Below are 26,460 nucleotides of genomic sequence, written 5' to 3' on the forward strand. Positions count from 1 at the left end.
CGGGAATAAACCCCAAACCTTGCCGGTACCAATGTACCATGAACCGAGGCTTTTTTGGATGGTCCACACAATGTAGATGTGGTGATACTTGCCATAAACGTTTTCACCACATACACTCGTTCACATGCGCCTGGATGCAATCAAGTACCACGCCATTTGTTTCTATGGAATTTTCTGTGTACAATCCCTGTATAGCCTCGAATTCAAGCCAGCTCCGGGAGCTAGATTGTCGCACTAAGGGAACTAAGCATGGCACTTAAAGATGTACATTTTTCTTCACAGTGCGCACCAGCCCACGGCAAAAACGACCACAATTATTCTCATTCTGTAGCTTCATCACCTTCTATCGGACCATCTACAAATCGAAACCTTCTAATACGGGCTTGGATACGGTGTAGCAGAGTGGTGTGCAGAGATAGTTAAGGTCGTAGCGCTTTGCTATGTGCACAAAAATACAATGGGCTCAAGAATACGATGGAGAGGGGAGTCGTGTCCCCTTGCCTCCTTCCCACAAATGGGTTCAAAAGGAAAGACATAAAATAAAGATAAAAGAATGAAACTCATATGTTCAATGATCCCACACCCTCCCGTAAGCAGGCGCCCTTTGCTGACTTTAGCTGTGTTATGCCATAAAGTTGGATTAAAAAGATAGAGAAGACATTAAGTCTCTGGGATCTCGTGCAAAAAGAGCTCTCGCCTCTTGTCTTGCGTCCTCATGCTAGTCATCAAAATAAGAAATGAAAATCCTCCAGTATTGCCATCAGATACATGAAGTAAAGATATGTAGTGCCCCCGTCACGCGCCACCAGTGCCTTCAACGTCTGGCCACTGAGCGCGTACATTTCCGCTTTGTGGCGATGTCGTGTTGTCGTGAATTTGTTTCGCGCAGCTCTGAGCTGTCCTGAATATGGGTTGCAAGCTGGGCTTGGCCTGCGCTCCTTGAGTGGTGCCATACCTGGAGGTCTTTTCTTGGTTACAGGGCAATTGTGCGAGGCGTTGGGCTGAGCAGCTTGTGCTGTTTAGTCAGCTGGCCAGGATTTATCATTTGGCTGCGGCACCCTCCTTTGGTTTCCAGAACTGCATCAGGCGGCTGAAACGTTTTGATTTGCCATTCTTCTGCTTCTTGTCCGCCTGCTCGGTCTCAAGAGAAACCTCCGTCGATAATTTGCTCCTCTCGCCGTGCGATGTGCTGATCAGACGACCAATGCTAGCCAAACTACCCCTGCGTCCAAACGGTGATGAGAAAGAAGCCGGGCGCTCTCCTCGAACTGGCGGGTGCGAGAGCTGATGCACGAACGCACTCTCCCTTGTCATGGTCGAGTTGCTGCTGGTAAGAGAGGGGATTTCCATAGAGATCCGTACTTCAGGCCCCGGCTCACCCATTAGGAGAGATTGAAAGTTGTCCTCTGTGACCGAAGATGGTGCTGTCGAAATCCGATTTCCGTCTTCGTACGACATTGGCGATCGTGGAGACGGGAACGAGGATGAATGCCCGATAGAGTATGGGCTGACAGGCGCTAGCGAAGGGGTCGGCAGATGTAAGGGGCTGACATCCACTGGTGCTAAGTCCTTCCCCTTAAATACCCGACGTGGTGAAGGAGTCGACGAATCGGACGTCTGGCTTCCCATCACGCTATTGTTGTCCTTGATGTTCCATTTGACTTCAGGAGTCTCCTCCAATATTATCTCGTCATGGAGTGAGCTAGCCGAATAATCAGAAGTCACACACATGCTTGGCTGCGTCCTCTCCTCGTCACTCAACCCACTCAGGTTGCTGCCTCTGCGGCTCAGAGCTCGTGATGAAATGGCGTCGTCGTCGTAATCGGACGCCCTTATAGAGGGTGAGCAACTCGTGTCGGGAGTCACACGTATGTTGATATTCGAGGTTTGTCCATCCGGCGCGGATCCTTCAGGCGCTGTGGAGAAAAAATCGGCGCTGTGAGCCTTCTCATCAAGCTTGCCTTCCTCTTCCTCCTCCTCCTCGAAGACGTCAGCCATGGTGGAGTTGCTGTTGTAGCGAGGAAGCCCTGCCCTGTTAAATGGAGGCATCTCTGGGGCACTCTCAGCACGACGGTGCTGATAGTTCATGCCTGGCCCGCTAAACCCACTGAGACGAGCGGCACTGTGAAGAGGTCTTTTCGTCAAACCGCTCGCACGCTGAGCTGCCTCCCACTCTGGATTTCTTGGCAACGGTGTGTTGAAGGGACCAAGGGCGGCATCGAGGTCTATCATGGGAAACGAAGGCTCGTCCTCTGGTGGTGTGTCAGGTCGTGGCTGGCATGCATCAACCTCTGCTGAGATCCCGTCTGGTGATGTGGTTTGTTGGCAGATCTGCTCCGACTCTACATTGGTCATTTCACCGCTGACATCGCCAGATTGCACATTCTCCAAGGAAGGAGGGCATCGACTTTTCGAAGGCTTCTTGCTGTGGCGAGGCTTCGATTTCTTGGTCAGGATCGACCCAGCCCAAGACCTAACCTTCTTCTTCTTCACTTTGCCGTTTTTACGGCTGCAGGATTTTTGTCCAACTGTGTCATCCTCTGTGGTGAAGTCAGGAATAGGCTCGCTTTCGAGACCTACTGATGATGTTGACGAGTTGCTTTGTTTGGTGGTCGTATCAGAGGAGCTTGCACTTGACCTTCGAGGCTGTGTGGGTGACATTGATCCTGAGAAGGGCTCAAGGCCAAAGAAAGACCAACGTTTCTGTGCCTTGCCAGGACTAGGGGTGTCCGGGTCAACCAGTCCATTCGCAGCAGCAATATTTAAGAGCGGTATCGAGTTGCGCCGCTGCGGGGACTTCGTCGGGCCTTCAGGGAGAGGACTAAGTGACCGTTCAAGAATCGCGCCTGCTGTGCTAGGTCTCGGTTCCGTCGAGTTACGCGACGGGCTAGGGCTGAGAGCATACATCTCGGTTCGTTCATTGCTGGTCGTGCTCGTAAGGGAGATGAGGGATGAAATGCTCCCAGAAAGCGAATGCCCGGGTCTGGCAGTCATGGTGCTGGATGTGTCACTCGATACCAAAGACAAAGGCCTGGGAATGAACTCCAGCGTATCAGAGAACCCAACCCTGGCCCGATTCACGGGCCTTACAGGGGCTTTGGCCTCTTCCTGTACTGGCTCTGGTTCTGTGGGAGCATCCACAGATGATTCTTCGGTCTTGGGCAAGTCTAAGGCTTTTGGCTCTGGAGCGCTTTCAGCGAGGTTAGGAAAGGAAAATGACTGAACTGGTTCGTTCACTACGGGGCTTGATGGCGCGCTGCTGCCCCTTGGCTGCGGGTTTGTAGGTTTCAGAATCATGGAAAGGTCATGACTTGATATGGCAGCCGAACGCCTGTGTGCATGTCCTCTCCGTGGGTTTGCGGGCTTGAGCTGAGGAGAGGCAAATCCGCTTTCGGACTTGGTAGGGCTTGTGCTCAAGACAGTTATTGCGTCCCCACTGCGAATCTGTCCTCCAACAAATTCGCTGCCGCCACGTCTGTGGCCATGGTTACCAGGGCGTGTGGGAATCGTACGGGGTGACGGAGGCGTTTGTAACGTGTGTGGTGATTGCGGCGGACTAAGGAACGGATGCTCGAGTGGTGCAGGTGTCATGCCAGCACCAGGGTTGAACTTGAAGTCGGGGAGTTGAGGTGAGAGGCCGGTTGAAGGTCGCTCAGGATTAGGGGACCGAGCACCAGGATTGAATGAGAATTCCGGAAGTTGAGGGGACAGCGATGCTCGCCTATCCGACCTGGTTGTATCGGACACTCCAAGATGGAACGAATCTGCAAAAGACTTCGGTCTCCGTCCACTGGCCCTTGAATATGAGGAAGGGGCTGAAGAGGGCGATGCCCGGGCTGGAAACACAAACGGTGGGTTTGGCGGAGGGTTCGCCCGAGGCGATGGCTGAGGCCTGTAAGATTCGCTATCTTCCATGGTGCCGGAAACAACTGTTTCATGAACGGGCATCACAGATGGAGAGGTCGTAGATGGCTCCGTGGGCAAATTAGGACCGAGCATGGTTGCCATGATCTCCCCACAGCCGCGCTGCGGCACCAGAATCGAAGGGCAACTAGAAAGAGAGCGAGAACATGTGTTTATCGTCTTCGGTGATTCCAAGTCCCCTTGGGTGATTTGGTGCCACTTCGGTTACCCGTCCACTGGGGTGAAAATGCTTCGAAAATCGGAATCGAGAGAAGTTGTTGAACTGCGGGAGCCAGCAAAGACGGACTGTTATTCTGCGGTCAGAAAGCCGCCCCGTGGTCTATTGAAGCGTCGCTGGGTAAATGGGACCATTCCTTACATTTCCTGGAGATGTGCAGAACGGGTATCAATGGAGGCCGTCGAGGGGAACACGGAGAGCAATCGCGGGAGAAAATTAAGCGAATGCTCAGAACACCGAACTCGAAAGTCGACTAGGAGGTTTAGATAAGGAGCGGACAGTCAAGACCAGCGCAAATCTCGAGATCCACGTCTGGAATTGACCTTTGGTCGGAATTGTTGGGTTGGAAAAGAATGAGGCCAGGAATGGTAGAGGGCGATGATGAGGTTGTTCAAGGTGGGAGGGAAGACACGGGAGAGATTTGGTCGGAGAGATTGAGAGGTGGATGGCAGTGGGCCTACCAGGAAGAGGAGGAGCCGGGGCCCGGCCACCTGGAGCGACCAACAACACACGCCCACACACACTGTAAGCCAGTTCGCTGTGGCTTGCTGCGCGCGGGTGGGGTTTGACGGCCTGGGGATGCCTAGGAAAAGTACGCCAAGGAACAGCATCTCACACTGTACAAATTTGATGGCCAGCTCCCTGATTCAGCCACTGAAGTGTCTCCAACCCAAAGGGACTACCATGGGTCTACCCAGCAATGCGACCCTAAAAACAGGACAGTACGATAGAGTGGGAATACGGAGTGGAAATCCCTGCCTGCGTGAATTGCTAATTGCGTCCACATTTGGGGACCCGATGCGACGCGCAACATTGTTCCTTCCTGAAATTGCTGGATGCCTCTTGCGGAAGCCCCCGTCAGCTGGACAACAAAACACTGGATCTTTAATCCGTCCAGGGCCAGATGATGTTGCTTTCGCACATTCGCTGTACGGTACCCCCATTTCACCCAGACCTGACAAAGCGGCGGTCAAGGTAAATTTCGCCATACATATCCGTCCAAAGATCTCCAGGGCAATCAACATGTCAGATCCTTAGGTGAAACCCCAAGTTGTACCTGTGTGAGTGCGGCAACGCAGGCCCGTTCGCCTCAACCCCGACCAAGACGACCCGATCCCCTTCATTTGCGGCAATGACACCTATTGGGCAGGGGCCAGGAAAACAACAATTGAAATGGATGTCTTGAACTAGACTACAGTTGTACGTAAAAACATGGATGTAGGTTTGATACCTTGCCTCGCGAATACTCAGTGACCCGGTTGCACGGTTCTCACTTGGGCTTTGTATTCATTAGACACCTTAATTACCTTAAGACTCATTTTAGGTACCATGCCAAACACGAGGACGACTCGACGATTGAGTTTTATTTCCCTTGCCTGTGGATTACATGCTTCTTAGTTTGCTACAAACGACAAAGGCAAAATAAACATTGTCTTTTCTTTAGGAAAGGTAGGTACTGGATGTATTAGGTGGAATTTCGCATCTTTTCTTGGAACTTTTTCTTGGCTGCTCATTATTGCGAGTTGTCGCTTTATTTCCTCTCTTTCTTCGACATGTCCACTCTAATTTCTTACCGCCGGCGAATTGGAGACAAATTCGGTATGATATCAAAATACAAATGCAATATGTGCAGCATTTTTCATCTCGACAACGACAATCATGCAGGGGTACACGGCCATTTCGGCACACGAGCAAACAATAAAGTGACGGATCCAGCGACGCGTTGGGTACCCCGCTATTCCAATGAGCGAGGCACCCACGATCAAGGAAGGACTCGGCCTAGCGACAAGACCGGGCAAGGCGGGACAACCCTGTCGGCGCCCTCGTCTTGAATTCTCGTTTCAATGTGCTTTTTTTTGTTTTGTATGCTCCGTAGCTTGCTTCCCTGATTGACCACTAACCATGAAGAAGAGAGCCCTGGCTTCGCAGATCTTCTGAGAACAGAAAAACCTTAACATCGACATGCATGCATAAAAGTAATATGGTAAAGCGCTTGTAGCACAGAGTAGCACGGCGCACACACACATTTGCACAGCGCGGCACTTCACTGCAGAGGAAACATTAGATCCACAACGATGTGCAGGAACAAGGCACGCCCCTGGCCAGCGTTATTGAGGATGCCAGTACAATATTGTCCTAGGGACAATTTGAGCCCCTCGGAGATGGACGCAGGCGGATAATAGAATTGCAAATAAGATGGAAATCTTGCTGCATGCATGCAACATAAGCACTGCAACCTCAAGGCCAAGCTTACTTACTGCAGGTCTACTTTGGGTACTGTACGTACTCTTGGTACATCAACGGGACCTTGGGAGCAAGCGGTCTACGGAGTAAAACCCACAGTTCGATCTATCTCCCTTGTCTTAAAGATGGCGTCGACTAGCCCGCAGCCACACTATCGTTGTCGCCTACGGAGACTTATTTTCTTGTAATCGGGCACCCCGTCATTCTTTTATTTCGCGGGGCCGTAAGCCAGCCACAAAACGCGAGCCAGCTCAGTCGGTCGCGCCGCATCCGCCCAACTTTCGATTTTGAGGACTTGGAGTGGATACCCAATCAAGCCAATTAACACTTTGGTTCACCGCAGCGGAGTGAGCTTACGGTCTGGTAGATTACTTGACGTAGAGGTTTTTCACTTTTTTTTTTGTCTTGTCCCGAGTCAGAAAGACAAATCGAAATTGAAGTACAATTTTGTCGGTCACAAGTTCTCAAAGAAATAAGGCATGGAACCCTAGGTTTCCACCTGCGGAAGTCATCTTGTTTGTTGAGAATTTTTTCTTATGCTTTTTCGACCCTCTCGTCCAAACAGAGCCCGTCATTTCTGTCTGTAGGTAAATGATTACTGCATGTCACCCTGAAGCCTGCAGCTGCAGTCGCTCCCATGCCATTTGACATTTGGCTGTGACGAATGGCGCCCTTGGCCGACTTTGTTTCCCCACTAGACGAGCAAATCAGAGTTGCGGAGGGCTGGCGGCTGCTTTAGCCCCTGAACAGGTGCACAGTCGGCCCTGCATGACGGACGCCACACGCAGCCAATGTCTACCGCCGACTGGCTACGAATCCAGGTTCTGAAATCAAGCTACTTACTGCAAGCCATAGAGTCCAGAACAAGCTTGATAACGCCATCGAATGATCCTCAGTTAAAGTGCACGCAGCTGGCTATGGGATGGTTGCTGGGTTAGCCGTTTAATATCACTATGTTTACTCTTCATCACCTCGGAATTGTTCGGTTGCCGGCAATCCAGCCAGGTACAGAATTCGAGCCGGTTACTGTTGAGTGCTTTAGCCCCTGGATTTGTGTCAACTAGCCCCGGCTGCCCATGTGCGTTCAGATGCAAAGGCTCGGCTACTTGCAGATTAGATTGTGAATACCATATTGGTCCGGTTCGCTATTCCGTAACATTCCAACCAGCCGGCAGTGGCCACGGCAGAACCCGGAAAAGGCCCCTACGGAGAAATTTGTCTGTCTACCTGGATTGTGGCTGCGAATAGCTCTCTGCATATGGCAGGTGTTCGACTCGGGCGTAGAGCGTGCCGCGGCAACGCGGCAAGAAAACAACAAGAGACATGCGGCGTGCGCGAGAATGTCCAAAACGGTGTTCGCTTTGGCCCGTCCACCCGTCTTAGCCGCCCCAGCGACAAACGAGGAGCAGAATTGTCATTGCAACCCTGGTTACGAACTGCAGATGCTTATCTCGGTACAATTTCGAGCACGATATTCTACTGCTATCAATTCGTGCGGTTGAGTGGGCTGCTGCTATATTTGTCCCATAGCAGCTGGCATGATATCGAATAACAAACGCCTTGCAGGCTTTGTTGCAGCGCGCATTTCGTCTCACCTGCCTGACATGGGCTTGAAAGAAAAGTTTTCTGGTAAAGTTGGACCCTGATCGGCAAGCTGCAATGCACCGCCTTTTGCCGTGTGCCTCTCGGGTTGACCCATGAAGACAAAATCAACGGAAGAAGAACAAAATGAAAGTCTCACTATGCTTCCATGACCTCGTAATTACATACCTCTTAATAGTCACTGCACCTTACAAGGCTCTGACAGAGGTATCCTAGCCTCCAAAAAAAAACACCGGCGGAGACAAGGAGATTAAATGGAATAAAAATCTTGGATAATAATTGACGCGATCGGATACAACCATGACCACGTCACAATACGGGGAAACAATACAATGGCGGATCCAGAGAGGTTCCCCTGTTTTCACGCCCATTAAAATGATGGTAATTAGGATGTTACCGATTAGGAATTCATAGGTCCCCTGCAAAAAAAAAAAAAAAAAAAAAAAAAAAAAAAAAGGTGCATGGCGTTCAAGCCACACTCGTGGCCTTTTTTAATTATCGCACTGTCAGGATGGGAAGGCGGTCAAGGCGGTGAACAATCAGAGTGGGACACGGGGCGGCAGATTCTATCGATATTGACGCTAACAGCAGAAAAAAAAAGAGCAGTCCCACCACTGTACGCGAAGTTCTGAGACAGATCGGATCCTCATTTGCGCCCGCCAGCCTTGCCAACGAAGCGCATCATTTACTGTGCAATTTACAAGTCTGTGTTTAATTGCCGCGACAAAAAAAGTGTCCACGATCTCGTGGCTTATTCCCAACTAGCGAGGAAACCGAGATACAATGTCTTCCGACGAGGCGTCCACAATAGCCCAGGCTAAATCTGCCGGCCCTACCGCCGCCCCCAGCGCCTCCAGCTTGGGAATGCGGAAAAATGGTCAGTTCATCTGTGGGGAAGGACGACCTAGTAACGCATCTTGAGCACTCGGTATTTCTGACACCAGGTTGACAGGCAAGAACTGGCACGCGCCCCGTAAGCCGTTCAGGCCGGGGTCTGGTTTGACTGCGTACGAGAAGCGCGCCAAGGAACGCGTTACCATGTCCGCTATCAAGGCCAAGGAGAAGGAGATGAAGGATGAGAAGGAGGCCGAGAGACAGGTGAGCATGGCTTGGATCATGCGACATGACCACGGAGGATATACTGACTTTCGTGATGTCCAGGCACGAATCAAGACGATCAAAGATAGGCGGGCAGCGAAGGAGGAGAAGGAGCGCTACGAGAAGATGGCCGAAAAGATGCACAAGAAGCGCGTGGAGAGGTTGAAGAGGAGAGAGAAGCGCAACAAGGTACTCAACTCGTGAATGACGACGAGTCTTGCTTCAGCTTCTTCGGCGCCGCGCTGGCGCTGTTCGGCGGACAATCTGGCCGATGCACTTGGTTTCAGTCCCGACATGCTTCGGCGGACACCGTATACGTGCCTCGGCATATTAAAGGTGTTTGGGACTGGTTTTGGGGCAATATCCTCGATGCGGATGGGATATACAGGTTCGCAATTGTGGCAGAGGAAGAAGGGTTTCAGGTTAACGGCACTACCGCTTCTTGGCCTTTGAAATCAATAGCATGGGCCTATCAGAGAACGCAGGGAGGATTCGGGCTGCACATGTCCGCTAACAGGCTGATACGGAGGACACGACTCCTGCCCATAAAGTCGGGTTTACTATACTGCCTATCATGGGTCACAGTGGTTTGTGGGAAGACACACTCAGTACTCCGTACGAAAACAGACCACGAGTCAATGGTTATGGTTGGTGCAAATGGCCAGACGTCGGAGTACGTGCAGAAACAGATGGTACACCGCAAGTCTTGATAGCGAATTGCGAGATAAGACCAGCGCAATAACACATGATTATGATCACGAAAATTCGAAAGGATCTCTAATTAAAATGAGTTAGCTGAAAGTATAAGGTGTTGCTTTTCTGCGCTAGGCATGTGCATCTAACTGAGACTCTGAGAATCCGACTCGGTCGACCAATCATTCGCGTAGATTCGGTCCAACGTCGACCTAACCCCTCCCTTGAACGCTGGCAGCAACTTTACTTCTGCCAAACCTTTTCGCCCAACTGGCGCCGAGGCAAGGCGCCTCCACAACACACCGCTCTTCAACACCAGACGAACTCTTTTTCTTTTGTGTTTTTTGTACGCACCGTCTGAACGCCAGCTGCAAGCGTCGATCGGCCCGAAGGGCAATGTCGGGTCATGTCGCTCTCGCCGAAGCGCTCAGCCTCAGGCACTACACGACTCCTGCAACGACGACGTCAACGTCCCCTCCGAACAAGGAACATCAGCAGCAAATCCGGCCTAGGCATCAGATAAAACGATCGATAACAGAATTGTCGGCGCCGATACGTAAACACAGGCACAGCCACTCGCTCAGCCGACGGAACGATGACAAGGCATCCATACCTCAATCGGCAGCGCCCATGATGCAGCTCGGCCAGCAGCCGGGGATGCTCCAGGCCCGACCGTCCTATGACGGCCCCCGGTCGGAGGGCGTCACCCCGTACAACCTCAGTCCCAACCCCAGCCGGAGGCCTAGTATCATGGGTGGAGTCGGAGATGACGGTACGCCCGGTTCTCGTATGCCCATCTCGTCTGCGGCCACGCCAGAGCGGAAGCTGGCGAAGCATGAGGATCCGGCCGCAGAGCGGGCCAAAGCACTGGCTACAACTAGGTATGGGTTTCTCCACGGCATCTGATGGGTTTCCTGGTTCCTTTTTTTAACATGACATCATTCTGATCAAAATACTCTCGACAGAGCTCTCAAAACAGTCGCGGGAGACCTTGCGTCCTTGTCTTCGGACGCGTCCCGTCGCCTCGATGAAACCTACTCATCCATCTCCGACAAGCTGGACACACTACAACGCACGGTCGCGGACCTCCAAGAGCTCACAGGCATGTGGCGGGAGGGCAGCACGGCGTTTGCCCAGGAGGCGAGGGACCTGGTCGACGACGTAAACAACCAGATCGAAGGGCTTGGCACGTACGAGCCGCATCGCGCACGCATAGAGACGCTGCAGTCACGCATCCACGACGGTCGCGAGCGCATCCAGGGCCTCAGCCATAGGGTCGAGGCCGTGAGAGAGCGGATCGACGGCTGGGAGCGCGCGGACAGGGAGTGGCAGGAGAGGACGCGCCGTCGGCTCAGGACGGGATGGATCGTCATGTCGATTCTGGCGCTGGCATTCCTCCTGCTGTGGGTCTTCGTGGCGACCGTTGTGCCGGAGGATGTTCTCGATGCCGTAGAGGCCACTCCGACCACGGAACCCCCGCCATGGGTGCAGAAGGCTTTGGAAGAGGGGACCGTACCGGAACCGCATGAGATCGGGGCTGCGGCAGGAGATGGGGTCACTTCGGGAGATCGGCTGCTCAGGGCGCTTGATCATGCTCTCGAAGATTCGCGAAACGGATCTGACGAGGGGCTGAGGGTGTTTGATGAATTGTGAATTAATGTATTATTATTGTTTTACTATTCAAATAATTTGCATGCTCGTCTACATGTACCGTGTGGCGGACCTTAATTACATATATATAAAGCTCTAGAATCATCTTTGTTTGGCCATTGTGATATCAGCGCTGAATTTCAATGACAGGCTATCAGTCTGGTTCTTCAGCCTTGAGACTTATGCCCAATGACATGTCTAACACGACTGTAGATGATGGATAAAACGAGGAAGTCTTACCAGACTGGTAATGCCCGTGAACTCCTCCACCATATTGGTCCGTACGGATGTTTTAACAACCCGTAGTTTTGATCGTTAATATGAGAACATTATAAAAACAAGCTTCGAAGACCGATGATAATATATGACATACTCTTGAAGAATGCAATATAGGACATGCCGTTCGATTCTTTCGGATGATGCGGTGCCATGTCGGTTGACAAAGGGTGTATTTTCCATACAGTACACGACTTGTCCCTTGACCGTCGGCGCTCATGGGAACCTACTCCTAAAATGGTGTAACAACATACGGTGCTTCCATGGCAGACGCTGCTAAGTTTCTGATGCAGTCACATATTCCACAATCTACCGAGGTCATATTTGATTTAGATTATGTGTATATATTCGCAGAATTCACGCTGTCTAGATCGTCAGGTATGCCCTCGATATTGCATTGCTACTTCTACTAGTTATTATTTCTTGACCCAAGATGTACGATCCCGTTTTCCCTTGCCTAGGATGACCATTTAAATGGCAAGGCTGAAGTCGCCAAGCTGAACAATACCACTACACACATGTTCAGGATGTCGTAAATGCATAGTGCTCACTCGCGTGTCAATCATCGCACCAAACCAATTCAGTTCAAAAGGGGTTCATATCATGTTCAAAATTTGATTGGGTAAAAGTGAGTGCTGGGTAGCTCTGGACACTTGATCTATCCTGGACCGTTGAGATGGGTTTTGGTATGTTATCTTACGATATCACATATCACACATAAGCAATGCTGATGTCGGCGCTATCATGAAAAATGCGTTCCGATCGGGATAGCATGGCCCCGCCAGCACCCCCATAATGCTGTTGCCTGGCGGACTTGCATCTCTTGGCCGTATACAATCACACAGTCACCTCTGGTTCCTATAATAAATCACTTTTGAAGCCAAACATTGCTCTGTTCTAATCGCCATCCCATATCCCTGATTACTGGTCGAGTGCCTGTGTCAATTAGTAGCAGAGTGATTCGATAGACGACATGTCAGATATCAACCAGTCAGTCGGGATACCTGTCACCTCGTACAACGAGGTCGTGCCGCCCGGATATGAGAACCTACCACCCATGACTATGACAGTTGAGGGCCAGGAGATTCACGCCGTGAAGCCAGGGGCACAACTGCTATACCGGCTGAGCCTGGGGATAACCACTCTTTCGGAAATAACCACCGAGGTGCAGCTATCGCGAATCGAGCCCACCAAGAGCGGTTCCGAGCGCCAACGCCGCATATACGACCTGAAGCACATGCGGCGGACCCCTGGTGGGTTTGAAAAGGTGCCGGCAGAGTCGCCGCGGTATTATATTCAGCGCGCCAGCAGGCTCGTCCCGGGGCACGCGGCGGTGGGGATCAAAAAGAAGCGGTCCTTGATGGGCGGAAAGGCGGAACAGGTCACCGCCGTCCCCGTCGACCTCTCGGGCAAGGCCAGCAAATTCGGCATCCCGACCTTTGTTAAAGATTCCGAATCCATTTTCACGTTAAAAGGGCTCGAGTGGGTAAGCGCCGCAGGCAATTCCGTTGCCGTCATGTACGACGGCAACAAAGAAGACAAGGCTCATAGCTTGGTCGTGACGGCATCGCTGCCCCGCGCGCAGTTTGAGATACTCGTGGCCCTGTGGTGCTGTCATGTTTGGGAGTTTAGCGTTACCAATGCCGAAAAGATTCACGAGGGGTCTGCTGGATGTAGGTACCCGGATTTGGGACGGGATCTGATTCGTTAATAAAACTGACACAACTGACACTTGGCATGTGATTCTAGTGGCAAGGAAGCTGAGGCAAGGTGAGGAGTTTGGATACAGATGGATGTCAGGACCAGGTATGTCGCATTCATATGGGATGCTTCCTACTCAAGTCAAGGGAGCAGTTGAAATATTTGCTCACACCCTTTCCCAGCGGGAGGCGGGGGAGCTAGTGGGATGTTCTGAATCGGCAGTCTGGTCCAGGACCGACACCTTGGGCAATAAATTTGACATGCCGGGTTCATAAATGCAAGACGAGGCTCAGTTTGTAGTCGGGGATGTACGAGTACGAGTGAGCGGTTAAAGTTGATAGGATGCTACAAGCTGACCAGGCCAGAAATAGTTTGTTTGAGAGAGTAAAGTAGGTAATTAATTGGTCGTGGGCCTAGAACTAGATAGCTCTAAAATATGTGCAGTTTGTCAACAATGTTGCTGGGTAAGGTGATATTCCTCAAACAACCCGAATCGGGGGAAAATTATCGAATTAAATTCAGGAATGCGACAACTGAGGCATCGAAGTGTGTCCAAGTGTGTCCAAGTGTATTCTGCTTACTTCACCTCGATCTCGACTTCTGAAGGTTAGAGGCTACACGTGACTGCATGCTATTTTAATCAGGCACAGATACTGGCAGCAAAGAACCGTACTGTATATCGGCACATCGGGCGAACCTCAGCTGAAGCTCACTGTTTCAATAAACGCACTCAAAACAGCAAGTTTGCCGGTAACTAACTACTGCCTTACCAAGCATCATCCCTAAATACCCCACTTCTTCGAGAGCTTACGCGGCACCATACTACAATACAACCATCTAGATTGCGTGGGAGGCTTGGAAGGATAAAGTAGGAAGAAGGTCTGGCGGGGCTTGACATGCGATTCCCTTGAAATGCGTGCCCTTTTACTTGCCCTTATTGGCCGGCCACGATCGGGTAGCGCCGCGCCATCCAACTCTCATCCAACCTACTATGTACTCAATCCGGGCATCCGTTTTGTATGGCGTGTGTTGCATCCAGCTGCGTTACATCCGCACCTCGAGCCCCAAGCAAGCCAAGCGAGCCCAGATATTTGCGGAGCACGTCCAGGCCCAAGTCGGCAGCTCCTTGCCGAAGTTCGCGGAGGGAAAATAGAGATCCATCGATGCGACTTTCGTATGCTAGCAAGGTATTGATTTTCAAGATCTACTCTAGTTTCTAGTGCGGCCCCCAACCGCTATTGCCCACCATGTGTATAAACCACTCCTTACAATCGCTGCGGGAGTCAGAAAGTTGGACATTGGCCAAAGTCAAAGAAGCGCTGCGCAGGTGACAAGGAACATCCATGGTTGTTTCTCAGAGTACAAAAGCTTGCTGACTTTTTCCACGTTGATCATCGAAAAGCCAATTAAAAGTGTAAAATTGTTTCATGATGGCGCAGTGTGACGACCTGAACAAGAGATCACAGCCACACCCGTGACCAAACATCGCTATCCTACGGGGTACGCTGTTGTTATTTTTAATTTTTTAATTTAATTTTTTGTTGCTGGGCTAGGTACGTATTTTTTTTTTTTTTTTAGGAATGGTGGGGAAGCCAGGGACGTCATGCTTCCCCACTGAGCGCGTCACTTGCATTTGCGTTCTGTCTGGGCTTTGAAATTTGCCAGAGTCATCAACCCGTCCCATATCCGTCTTCCATTCTGGATTGATAGTAGCCAGCGGATGTAGCGTTAGTTAACTGCTCTAGCGCGACTGTGCTTTGTTGTATGCTGAGGACATAACTGCGCCCCCTCCGAAACAGATAAAAAAGCAGTACATTGGAAAAAGAGCTGACGTCGCAGGCCCCATGCAGCAGGCAGGGACCAACCATGTGAGCGGCTGACAGAAATTGCGAAGGGCCCCCAGTTGATTAGATACTTTTCTCGGTCTTTTTAAGTAGTAGAGATTTGCAAGATAATGGGCATTGTCATCTAAGAGCTTAATCTGATCACAGAATAAAAGTCTTATACATCCCCCTGGTTTTGTGCTATTTATTAGCACAGTTAGTTTTGTCTTCTGTTTATTTCGGGAATATCGCATTCGGCTCCGCTCCAACAAATAAATCGGTGGTTTCTGACTTGTTTGTAAACGCAAGGGACAGACAGGACCCTTGCTAGAGCTTGTAAGGCGGCAACCTTGCACCTTGCAAACTGCCGGGGCTTACTCGCGTCTCGACCTCAACCTGATTTCGACTTTGCAATCCTATCGCCTATTGCCCTGCTGGACCAAGCAGGAAAGCCGACCACCCCCAGCCCTACAGAACTGTGAAGGACACAGATCTTTTTAGGCACCTACGCATATCCTCAGAACTTTGGACGAACCGAAGACACTCCCGGCCCTTGCGCGTCATTACCTTGGCGGATCGAGGCGTTTCCACGCTACCCCGCCACCCGCAGGCGCGACTAAGAAGGAAGTCAATCCCATCAATCGTCATTGCTCTCACCACCCACACTCGACCCTAAGGAACTTTGGGACGCCGACATCTGTTTTCTGCAACCTCGGCGCCGTTATTTGCTAGATTTGCTGGCGCGAGCCTTCTTTCTCACACATATACACTCAGCATAAACTATGGCATCTTTAGCAGCGCCTGAAAACGGCACAGCCGTCAAAGAGAACGGCGCAGCTCATGAAAACGGTGCGGCCATCGCCGAAACCAGGGAACTTCCCGTCCGCACAATCAGCACAAAGTCTATACCACCACCAGGCCAGTCATTAACTGGCAAGCAAGAGCACTGTGAGTCTTAATGAGCATGTGACGAAGATTCATGCAGAGAGCAATTTCTCGGCCGGATATCTCGAACCAGCAACGAGAGAGAATATGTGCAAGGGCAACAAAATGTTAATTCGATTCTCGCATTGGCAGACCTCAAACGTGAACTCGTCTCCGAACAAGTCAAGAGAGAGATCTCAGAGCTCAACTCGCCGACGGCACTGCGCCGCTTTGGAGCTCCCTTCAAATCAGACCTGGGTGAAGTCTCACCCTTAGACTCCGACCTCCCAATCCTCCGATATATCTTTGTCCACCATGTGCGCGAGTTCCCGTTCCTCGACAAGGCGAGGGAGAAGGAGTTTTGGCAGGACAAGCTGCAGGTCTTCCTCGAGTCGTTTGCTAGTAAGAATATTTCGTCCTCAGAGGACCGTCTGGAGGAAACCAAGAGGCGTAAGCTTGCGCTCAAGGCGCAGAAGCTGGTTGAGCTCATGATCGTTTCTGGCGTACCCACTTCATCAGGATACGAGGAGCGCATAAGGTTTTCGGAGCTCGAGGTTGTGGACCGTGACGCCATTGACACGGGCGTCCTGTCGACCATGCCCGAGGGCAACTACCTCAACGGCTGGGATGTCAATGTGTGTGCTGTCCGTATCAGCTCGACGAGGAGGAACATTAGACATCACAAACATGCTGTAAGTCCCCCGGGGACCTCGATGATGTCGTTTTCGAGTATGGAGCGGGGTGGCTACTGTGGTTTGGATCATGGTCTAACAGAAGTTACCTCTTCTAGGAATTCATTCTGCGCGTAAAGAGGAAGGGCGAGATGGAACATTTCGTGGCTCGCAGGTATGGCGACTTTACCAAAATGCGTAATGCGCTGCGGACTGAGCTACCCGGAAAGATACTTCCGCCGTTGCCAAAAAAGAACAAGAGCAACACATCGGCTGCGAGCATTCTTGGTAATTTCTCGCGCAAGGATGATGATGACGACTCCTCGGTGTCGTCGGTCTCAACACAAATGACAGGCAAAGATGGATCCGAGGGCGGTAAGACTTTGTCTGTCAGGAGCCTCGCAGGTCACAGGAGGAGTGCTTCGTTGTCCGGTCGGGGGTCACCCCGTGTTTCCACGGATGGTCTGCATAGCCCTGGCCACAAATCAGACGTATGTTTACTCCCTCTGTATTCTGTTTGGGAGAAAGTCATAGCTAACTTGATGAGCAGACGATATTGTTCCGTGAGAATCAAAGAATCTCGCTGAGAGCTTTCCTGCGATCGTTGTTGCATAACAACCAACTGGCTACCACCAAAGCTATGCAGGAATTCCTCACCCGTGACTCGATAACGCCGACCGATGAAGATATTAGGGACATTATACGAAGAAAGGAAGTTGACGAGAAGCGGATGGAGGAGCAAAAGAAGTTCTACGACATTGCACGAAAGCGGGCAGCCGAGTTGGACTCATACATGGAACAGTATGTTCTGCCCCGGGATATCCCCGAGCTGTTACTTCCGGATGCTTTTTTTTTGTACGCCATTTGCTAACAGCCCCCACAGGTTCCGACAAGATATTGTTGAGCGCAATGGCCTCACCATGCTTTTCCAAGAGATCAAGGAGAAAGAGACTATCCAGGATCTTAGCATACAATACCAAAAGTTTGCAGAGTGGCTCCGAATCGAAGTGGCGGCCACCATTTACCACCTTTTCCTCGCTGAGGATAACTCCCCAGAGCTTTTTGCGCAGGCCAAGAGGATACACTCCCTCATGCCATATACGCTCATGAAGAATGCAATTCGGATCGCAAACCCGGCGGCAGTTATGTCGGGCATCCTCGACATCTTTCTGGCGCAACCGTTCGGCACAAGATCGCTGCTGCAGCGCATCTTTTCAATGACGCTCAACGACGGCATCCGAAATTTTCAAAAGTCCATCGATGCGCTCGCGGCTAGGATCGACGACCAGCTTTTCGTGGACAAGCTGAAGAAGTTTACAGAGGCCGAGGAGCATATCAAGCTGGCGATTCGCGAGGAGGCTGAGGCTGATGACGTCGACATAGTCGTGGCTATCCTGCGGTCCGAGCTGATCGAGCCTCCGTTGACGGCTGAGCAGATTGGAAGGCTCTACAACGCCTACGTAGCTTTCAACAGCGCCGTGGAAAATGTCGACGAGGAGCTCAAGCAGGGCGCACAACTATTCTCGTACTTGAAGCAAATGCTCAAGCTCCAATTACGGCAACGCGATAAGGAGATGATGTTGCATTTGATAGAGGAGCCTGTTACTCTTCAGCTGTTCAGGGATTTGTTCACGATATTCTACGAGCCCTTGGTCCGTGTGTACAAATCAGCCAACGTGTACAATAGTATTACCGATTTTGCAGTATTTGTGGATGACACGATACAGGTAGGTTCTTGTCCTTGGATTCAATGTGTTCTTTTCGTGGAACTCTACTAACACAAGAACTCGCAGGTTGTTGATCAATGTCGTGAGCAAGATGCGTCAGCCGATCCGAACCAGACTGTACAGGCATTCATTGATCTTTGTCAACGACACGAGCACAACTTTTACAAGTTTGTTCACGAAGTGCACACACACGACAATGGGCTCTTCACGCAGCTTATGGGTTGGATCGAAGGTATTCTGGAGTTCCTTAGGCACGGACCCAAGAATGGCACTCTCGATATCAACGCGCTATTCGAGGGTGGTATTAGCACGGGGGTCGTCGACAAGGAAAAGGCGATTGAGGAGATCAACCAACTGATCGCGTGGCAGGAGGCGCGCAAGAAGTGGCACCAAGACAAGACGAGGCAGAAGATGGCTGCGGAGGGCGGCGTGGACGGGGCCGTCGGTGTGCCGGTGGGATTCAAGTCGAGCGACTTTGGGCTTGACCAGATGGACCTGCAGGATATGGCATACGACGACGATAGTGGTACAGACGAGGAGGATGCCGAGATCGAGGACGAGCTAGACCCCGTTGAGGCCGAGCGCAGGCGCAGGGCCAAACAGCGCGATAGGCTGCGAAGGAGGGCAGGTGAGCCCGAGAAGCCGGCCATTTCAGAGGTGCATAAGTTGAGAGAAAACTTCCTGTCGATGCTGCGTATGGTGTTGGCTGAGTAATAGGATAGTTTGGGGACGAAACTGGACAAGATTGGTTATCCAGGTTTCTTGGTTTATTATGTTGATATTAGGGGTTGGAACAATAGCAAGGACAGGGATGTATTGGTTTCCCTGAGAATACATAACTCCTTTGGAGTGTGAATCGTCTCGCACCGGAGTACAACGTGGTTTTGTGAGCGCTGTATCATGTGCAGTATAGAGAGTACATATCTGCGTGGCGTTCCATAGCTTGCATCATTCTAATAATATCATTTTGCTACGAATACTGGTTTTTAGTGAACTGCAGTTGGGCAGTGAAGAACCTTTTGTGATATTGTGCTCAAGTAACCTGATGTATGAAATAATTATTGTATTTGGACTTGAAACTTTTTGATGTGAGATACTACATGCTGTATTCTGGGCTGAACTTTTGTCATAAATACCACCTTTCAGTAAGCATGGTTTGTTACAGAGTTTTGCTCAAAAGGACCAATCGGGCCAGCTAAATTCCAAATGCACATTTGCAATAGTGCTGCTGGGATAACAAATATCGACCTCATTCGACCTGCTCGTAGGTCACGTTGATAGGCATATAGTGCTGGGGGATGGTGGCGGTACCTAGAAGCACACCGTGTCAGCAAAGCAGAGACTACCGCAAGGGAATGTCCAGCAAGGGGAAGGCTAGTGGACAAGTGATTTAAAACAAAACAAGAAAGGAGCTCAAACTTACCATCATCCCAGGTAACAACCCAGCTATCCTGCTCACCCGAGGGGAAAGCAATCCACCTCCCACCGGGCGAGCCGAGGTAGTCGAGGTAGCTGCTGCCCTGCTCGCCGTCGACGCCGTCGCTGCCCTCGACCATGGCCCACGACGACCAGTCAGCGCTGGTGCCGTCGGGATACTCGATCTGGTACGGGCTGCTGATCTGCGTCAGGGTGCCCAGGCCGTCGGAGCTGACAAGCCCCAGCACGCACTCGACGATCCCGATCGGGTGCGTGTGCAGCTGGTACTGGGCCTTTTCGGCCGTGCCGTCAGACACCTGGACGGGAAAGAAGCGCACCGGCGGGGAGCCCGGGTGCACGCCGACTTGGTTCTGGTAGACCGAGAGGAGCTTGCCGTCGAGGAACTTGTTTGCTTTGCTGGGGATGAGGCAGAGTGGCGTTAGTGGTTTGGTAAGGGGGAGAAAGAAGAGGCGGGTGGTTTAGGAGTAAGGATTTACCTGGTAATCCGGAGATTGTAGAATGACGTCTCATCTGACGGTGGCTTTGGCGCGGGTGCTGCCAGTGCCATAGTGGCCAGCAGCGCAGCTGTGATCTGAGTGAACCACTTCATTTTGAATTGAGGTTTGTCTTGTCGAAGGCTTGGGGATGTGATATGGAGATCTGATGTTAGGAGGATGAGGTGCAGTGTGTAGCAAAGACGGCCAAATGTGATGTGGGAGTGGTTTATATACTTTGGAATTCTGGTGGGTATGAGCTTTGGATATTAGGTTCCAGAAAAAGGAGCTTAATAGCCCAGCTTGTATGGGTAGAATGATTATACTCGGGGAACCAGTGTACGTTGCAGTCATTCATACCTCCAGCTTCAAAAATCAGGGAAGGGTCTGAGCCCTATATATAACCTTTTTTCTTGGTTAGTTTTTCACATACAGACTTGAACACATGCTGCACAACGTGTTTTATTGTGGCCTTACTTCTTGGATCACATCACTACCAAGGAGAAGGTCGTGATAAAATTATTTTTCTCCATGGTTACAATGGTGACCAAGGCCAAGACTGGAACAAGAGTATGGTGTGATGTCAATCTCAAGTTTCCCTTTTCAGGTCTCGATTTCCGAGAGTACCCAGCAGCCAGGCCCATTCCTGAATAAAAAAGTTATTATTATTGTCAGTATGGAAAACTTTTCTTGGCCACTATATGGGATATTAAAGAGACATGGCTGATCGGTTTACCGTCCAATTCAGCCGCCAGTAGTTGACTTGCAAGAGTCGGCGTGAGACCCCGCTCTGGTCGAATGCCTTGGATATTCCTGCATTGTAGGTACCGGTACCTGAATTCATGTTGCCACTGGCGATGCATTCTTCGATCTGATTTCCCGTGTTTCCTTTACCAAATCTTTTCGATTTCCCATGTCATCATGTTGACGGTTTCGGTAGTCTCGAACGACCTCGCATGTTTTGCTGTTTTTTTTTTTTTTGACTTGCGGCTAGAGACGGTCAAACAAAATCTGTACATTTGAAGACATGTGCCAAGCTGGGCTCATGTCGACTGATGTTCAAGTGCCGTCTCCCCATTCGTTGATGGCAAGCCGCCGCAAGATGACTAGTCCGATGGGTGCATCAAAGAGGGTACCACAAGTACGAAAATTTTATAAAATGACGAATGCACACGGAGATGCGAATTTCGATATAATCAAATGATGTTTGGAAGTTCTAGAAGGCGATTCCGTCGAGTTTCCCGCCACTATTTTCTGGGCGTAGAAAAACATGGCAGCAAGGGCAAGTGCTCAGCCATTCCTTCGCTACCAAAGGTTACTCGGGTACAACTCTCCAGGGTTTGGTTTTTGTTTCTACAGGAGAGAACCTGCAGCCAAGACCCGACCACGCCTTCTCGTACTTCAAGCTCCGGCCAGGGGCCGAGACGGTGCGGAAACAGGCGAGATTCTTTTCGGGCGAACCTCTCGTTCCAAAACCGCTCATAATATATTCAGGGGCTATTTTTGGGATATACAGGACGAACTTTTAAATTGCAAATGCAGGGTCGTCAAAAAGGACGAGCCCGACTGCAGCCGTTGCAAACCGTAAAGTGAAGATGTGGTGGTGCATTTGGAAAATTGAGACAGTCGTGTAGGCAAATACGGAAGTTCGGCGGTAGAACAATCAAGGGACTCCAAGTTGATCTTGTTGCCTTTTGAATCCCATTAGGCAAGGAAGGTAGCCAAGGCAGGCAAGGTAGGTAACCGGCGTCGGATATGACATGCGTCACATCGGTTGTGGAAGCTACACAACATGTATGTAAAAAGACAGCATCTTGCACCCTCAAAAATGTCGACGACAGCTAGCTATTGGCGAGTCGAGTTGGTGTTGCTGCCTTTGTTCGGTGTAGCTTTTAGCATCAAAAATGGGATTATGAGAGCGGCGGTAGCATTCCGTGCTTCATTTCATCCTCCAAATCAGAGTGTTAATTTTGTTCAGCCGGCGGCACGAAACTTGTATTCTTTCTTCTTTTTTTTCGCCAGTGCGTGTCTCTTAGAAATCGGCAAATTTTACTACAGCTTGCGGTCCGACGGGAATTGAGACTTTGATGCTTCAATTCCGTTGCCCCGGACCTCGATTTTGTGAAGCATGCCAGAAACATCACCCGGCCTACGTTTTTGTAAATCTTGAACTACCGTCGCCTACCAAAGCCCGGCATTCCTCACTCTGCCAAAAGCCCGTGCTACGGAAATGGGCACCGCCGATCTTTTTCATGTTCGGCCGGCCCTTGGTATTACCCGTAGATGTGTGCCCGGCTTTTGGGTGCGACGTTGCCATTTTGGGAAACTATCAGAAGTGTCGGAGCTGCTACGGAATTTGGGACTGGGTTCAGGTCGGATAAGCCAAGAGAAAACTGCTAAAGATTCTGCTTGACTTGGAATCTTGACAAATATGAAAAAAAACACTGGTATTTTTAAGCTACCTCATAGTGAGGAAAGTAGACAATTGCACACAAGGCAAGGCCATCAAGGTACCTACCTAGGTAGGTATATATGTGACAGGCAGGGACCTATGTAGGTATGCAATAATAACCATCCAGTCCAATGGCTAAGCGCGTGGCAACATTTAAACGAGAAGCAAAGGCGTTGTATCTGGTGCTACTGGGACACAATCCAGGACCTTACTGGATTCAAGGCATCACTGGCTCGAACGCGATCCGGTGCTGCCCCAAACCTGATATTTGCACCACAAACTCTTCTCGTAGTATCTGGCATTGCCATCGCCTCGAGGGTTGTGTTCCCCGTGATGACTCGAGCAAGACCTTGGTGCAAGCTCTCATGGCAAGTCCGGCTGACCTTGCAATATCTGGACTCCCAAGCAGCAAGATAATACACTCTTCGACGTGGGCTTTAATACAAAGGGTTTAGACCGAAGGGGAAGGAACGATAAAAACAAGCGTGCACTGTGCTCTCCTTTCGGTCTCGACAGTGAACCAGGTCTCCACCTCTCCAGTTGCTCTTGTTAATCCCATTCTCAACCCCATCTCAGCTTGGCCTTGTTTCCCATATCCTCGCTGTTGGTTCTCACCACCACCTCAAGTTGAGCTTGGTCGTCCTTCGTTTCTTCCACTCAAAACATACCCAGAAGCACACCACACCCTTGTTCAAACCACTTTCAAAGAATCTCCAATACCCAAGCCATCACCACACGCAAAAAATATGTTCACAATCTTCAAAATCGTCCGTGCCAGCGTCCTCACGGCGCTGGCAACGGCCGTTTCTGCCATACCGGCTCCCGAGCCGCAGGCTGCTACGACTCCCAATCTGTCTTCTGTCGCGGCGTTCCAGCCCTCTCTGGCATTCTCGCCGCTCCCGCCGCAGGCCTCCCTTGGCCCGCTCCCGCCGCCCGAGTGTGAGCCACGGACTCTTTGCGTTGAGGGAGCCAACAAATGCGGCAAATGGGAAGGGTAGGTTTCCTCAAAGTTTCATCTCCAAGGTCAGAGACATGCCATGCTTTCTAGCCTTTGAAGCTAACACAACCGATCCACATGGCAAAGATGCTGGGACACCTGCAAGCCCTGGATGAGCCCGACCGAGCCAGTGTGTGCGCCTTCTTCGACATTGGTTCCGGCCGTGAACCCCACCGTTGCCCCTATCCCCACGCCAGCCATATGTGAGCCCGGCATCATGTGTGTCGCTGGTGTCAATGAATGCGGAGTCACGTATTCCGGGTAAGTCCTCTGCTGAATCAGACCTAGGGTTTGTCGGGCTCACAGCTACCATACTGACCTCTTCCAAGATGCTACGACACTTGCACTCCCTCGCTGGAGCCCACGGCGCCCCCTTGTCTGACTGCTGTCGAGACTCCATTTGTTCCCCTGATCACTTCGGTTGATACTGGCTCTCCTGTTGTCACGCCTGCTGTCACTCCTGTTGTGACTCCCGTCGTGGCTCCTCCTTTGACTCCTGTTACAGCTCCAGTTCCAACTGCTGCCATCACTAGCCCCGTGATCGACAACTGCAGCACCAGGACGGTCTGTGTTGACGGAATCGACGCATGTGGACAGAAGTATGGAGGGTAAGAAAACTTGCCTCTTCACCCTGCTGGAAGGGGAACTCGGATCTCTGTGTTGCCATCTCACCAACTGACATGTTGCACCCGGTAGTTGCGTGCCCGACTGCAAGCCTTTGGCAATTACCACGCCTTCGTGTTCCCTCAACAGCTTGACCCAGATGACAATAGTCACCCAGCCGCCTTCCATTACCACTGCGCTTGCAAATGCGACTCTGCTAGACCCCATTGTTGATAACTGCAGCTCACGAACTGTTTGTTGGGACGGAATCAATGAATGTGGCGAGATGTATGGAGGGTAAGTCAAAATGCCTGGGCTTTCAAGGTTGAACAAGTCACAAAAGGCCCTCGTCGACTCTGTAGGCCTTTGGCTGATGCACTTGTAAAAACCAGATGCTTTCCAGACTGCACGCCTTGGCCAACATTTACCAAGCCGCCTTGTTCGTTGACTGAGGCTAGACCTACAACCTTTTCCACGCTCACTTCACCTACTGTCGTCAACGGCACGAGCATCGTCTCTAGTGCCATTGGAACCAACTGCTTCAGTCGGACGGTCTGTTGGGAGGCAGTCAACAACTGCGGTATCCAGTATGGCGGGTAAGTCTACATATATTTCTTGATACATGTGCTCATCAAGGGAATAAAGGAGTAATATAAGGTAGCAAACTGACGTACACGTGGTAGTTGCTTCCCCGACTGCCGTCCGTGGCCGACGTTTACCCGTCCAGCCTGCCCAACATCCACAACAAGCCCTATCGTGCCTTAAGCTAGCATAAGTTGCTGTCTATCACACGAAAAGGTAGCTCTTTTTGCGAGCCTTGTGGGGAAATGGCTCTACCGGTTACAATCTCGGTACATCTTGTCGAGAATGTTACTATGGCTGTGTGGCCATATTGACAAATTTCAGACTTGACGACTTCGAGATAAGGCCTTCTTTCTTGGGAAAACAATATCGACTTAGGTAACCCAGAACGTAAATAAGCTAGAAATTGATACAACGAGGCAGAACCTGTGCGATCATGCTGTTGAATCTTTATCCGCGCATTACAAATTAATGCCTCTAGGTGTTGTGCACTTTGCACTTTATTCAAAGTTCAAGCTTGTCGACGTTACAATTTATTGTGAGCATCACGGCCCCGGCGGTTCCGGGCCTTGCGGGCCGGGTTTCCCTGGGGACCTCCGCGATAGTCCATCGCTGACCAAGCTTGCTGTCATGTCGACGTCAGCGATGGGAACAGAATCCCATTACTGGAAATGGGCCCGGGAGAATTTAATCTACTAGTAAGCCAAGTAGACAGACAATCTAGGTAAGGTAGGCTATGTGAGATGGATGACAATGGGCAGCAACTTTGCCCTTCCTGACTGAGGGAGGGTATTGAATACGCGGGATAAAAACATATGGAAGTCTGACTTGATAATCCATTCAACCGCTTCCAGCTGACAGACTATTATGCGGGACTTTTTGTTTCTCCAGGATACGACCAGACAAGGGCGCAGAAGCACTTTATCCCGTCATCGGACCAAATGTCACAAAAAGGCTTTGCGAGGGAATACGGGTCCCCCCGCTTATCTTTTGGTCAAATAAACCCACTGACTCAACCGAGGACCTTCACTACGTATTATTACTTGGCGAGCCACTTCCCAAAAAAGTCCGCCCCCCGCGGATGACACCTTGCTAACTTTTTGGTAAAATAGCTTGAATAGTACTGTAGAGCTTGACGTTCGGGTGCGGAACTGATTAACGAAACGAAGGGGGAAACAAACGTCACTTTGTGATTTCGCCAGCAGGGGTCGGTGGGGGTCATCCACCCTCCAGCCGTGAATGTCTGGTGGGCTGTCCGCAGCGGACCTGATGGCTATTATCCAGTATTGCAGTTTAAACTGCTTGACTGCGTAACAGCGGCGCGCAGCCCGAGCTTAGCAAGCACTTGCATGACAACTTTACCCCC

The 26,460-nt window shown here is 50.9% G+C and overlaps 9 protein-coding genes across 9 annotated transcripts; 5 read left to right on the forward strand and 4 right to left on the reverse strand.

Moving 5' to 3' along the window:
- Positions 1–305: 305 nt before the first annotated feature.
- MGG_00179 (uncharacterized protein) lies at positions 306–4,549 on the reverse strand. The gene is made up of 2 exons (XM_003718894.1): positions 4,283–4,549; positions 306–4,209 (listed from the first exon to the last, which is right to left on the reverse strand). Exon 2 carries the CDS (start codon positions 4,006–4,008, stop codon positions 1,042–1,044), a length of 2,967 nt encoding a protein of 988 aa, XP_003718942.1. The 5' UTR covers positions 4,009–4,209; positions 4,283–4,549; the 3' UTR covers positions 306–1,041.
- Positions 4,550–8,644: 4,095 nt separating this feature from the next.
- On the forward strand, positions 8,645–9,919 carry MGG_00178 (uncharacterized protein). The gene is made up of 3 exons (XM_003718895.1): positions 8,645–8,864; positions 8,940–9,085; positions 9,149–9,919. Exons 1-3 carry the CDS (start codon positions 8,771–8,773, stop codon positions 9,287–9,289), a joined length of 381 nt encoding a protein of 126 aa, XP_003718943.1. The 5' UTR covers positions 8,645–8,770; the 3' UTR covers positions 9,290–9,919.
- A 100-nt stretch (positions 9,920–10,019) lies between these two features.
- Positions 10,020–11,530, forward strand: MGG_00177 (uncharacterized protein). The gene is made up of 2 exons (XM_003718896.1): positions 10,020–10,659; positions 10,744–11,530. The coding sequence occupies exons 1-2, from the start codon at positions 10,175–10,177 to the stop codon at positions 11,429–11,431; spliced, it is 1,173 nt and encodes a 390-aa protein (XP_003718944.1). The 5' UTR covers positions 10,020–10,174; the 3' UTR covers positions 11,432–11,530.
- A 1,043-nt stretch (positions 11,531–12,573) lies between these two features.
- On the forward strand, positions 12,574–13,894 carry MGG_00176 (uncharacterized protein). The gene is made up of 3 exons (XM_003718897.1): positions 12,574–13,377; positions 13,454–13,510; positions 13,588–13,894. The coding sequence occupies exons 1-3, from the start codon at positions 12,678–12,680 to the stop codon at positions 13,617–13,619; spliced, it is 789 nt and encodes a 262-aa protein (XP_003718945.1). The 5' UTR covers positions 12,574–12,677; the 3' UTR covers positions 13,620–13,894.
- A 508-nt stretch (positions 13,895–14,402) lies between these two features.
- MGG_17519 (uncharacterized protein) lies at positions 14,403–14,750 on the reverse strand (the record flags this gene model as incomplete). The annotated part of the gene is made up of 2 exons (XM_003718898.1): positions 14,403–14,584; positions 14,675–14,750. 2 exons carry the CDS (start codon positions 14,748–14,750, stop codon positions 14,403–14,405), a joined length of 258 nt encoding a protein of 85 aa, XP_003718946.1.
- Positions 14,751–15,315: 565 nt separating this feature from the next.
- MGG_11649 (PX domain-containing protein) lies at positions 15,316–19,529 on the forward strand. Its single transcript, XM_003718899.1, has 6 exons — positions 15,316–16,176; positions 16,306–16,844; positions 16,943–17,314; positions 17,374–17,624; positions 17,707–18,550; positions 18,617–19,529. Exons 1-6 carry the CDS (start codon positions 16,011–16,013, stop codon positions 19,262–19,264), a joined length of 2,820 nt encoding a protein of 939 aa, XP_003718947.1. The 5' UTR covers positions 15,316–16,010; the 3' UTR covers positions 19,265–19,529.
- Positions 19,530–19,799: 270 nt separating this feature from the next.
- Positions 19,800–20,576, reverse strand: MGG_14715 (uncharacterized protein; the record flags this gene model as incomplete). The annotated part of the gene is made up of 3 exons (XM_003718900.1): positions 19,800–19,861; positions 19,974–20,383; positions 20,464–20,576. 3 exons carry the CDS (start codon positions 20,574–20,576, stop codon positions 19,800–19,802), a joined length of 585 nt encoding a protein of 194 aa, XP_003718948.1.
- Positions 20,577–21,049: 473 nt separating this feature from the next.
- On the reverse strand, positions 21,050–21,304 carry MGG_17520 (uncharacterized protein; the record flags this gene model as incomplete). Its single annotated transcript, XM_003718901.1, has 2 exons — positions 21,050–21,106; positions 21,197–21,304. 2 exons carry the CDS (start codon positions 21,302–21,304, stop codon positions 21,050–21,052), a joined length of 165 nt encoding a protein of 54 aa, XP_003718949.1.
- A 2,225-nt stretch (positions 21,305–23,529) lies between these two features.
- Positions 23,530–24,291, forward strand: MGG_11650 (uncharacterized protein; the record flags this gene model as incomplete). Its single annotated transcript, XM_003718902.1, has 3 exons — positions 23,530–23,906; positions 23,997–24,128; positions 24,198–24,291. Exons 1-3 carry the CDS (start codon positions 23,659–23,661, stop codon positions 24,289–24,291), a joined length of 474 nt encoding a protein of 157 aa, XP_003718950.1. The 5' UTR covers positions 23,530–23,658.
- Between the last annotated feature and the right edge of the window lie 2,169 nt (positions 24,292–26,460).

The sequence above is a fragment of the Pyricularia oryzae genome, chromosome 5 (genome assembly GCF_000002495.2).
Source record: "Pyricularia oryzae 70-15 chromosome 5, whole genome shotgun sequence".
NCBI classification, from domain to species: domain Eukaryota; kingdom Fungi; phylum Ascomycota; class Sordariomycetes; order Magnaporthales; family Pyriculariaceae; genus Pyricularia; species Pyricularia oryzae.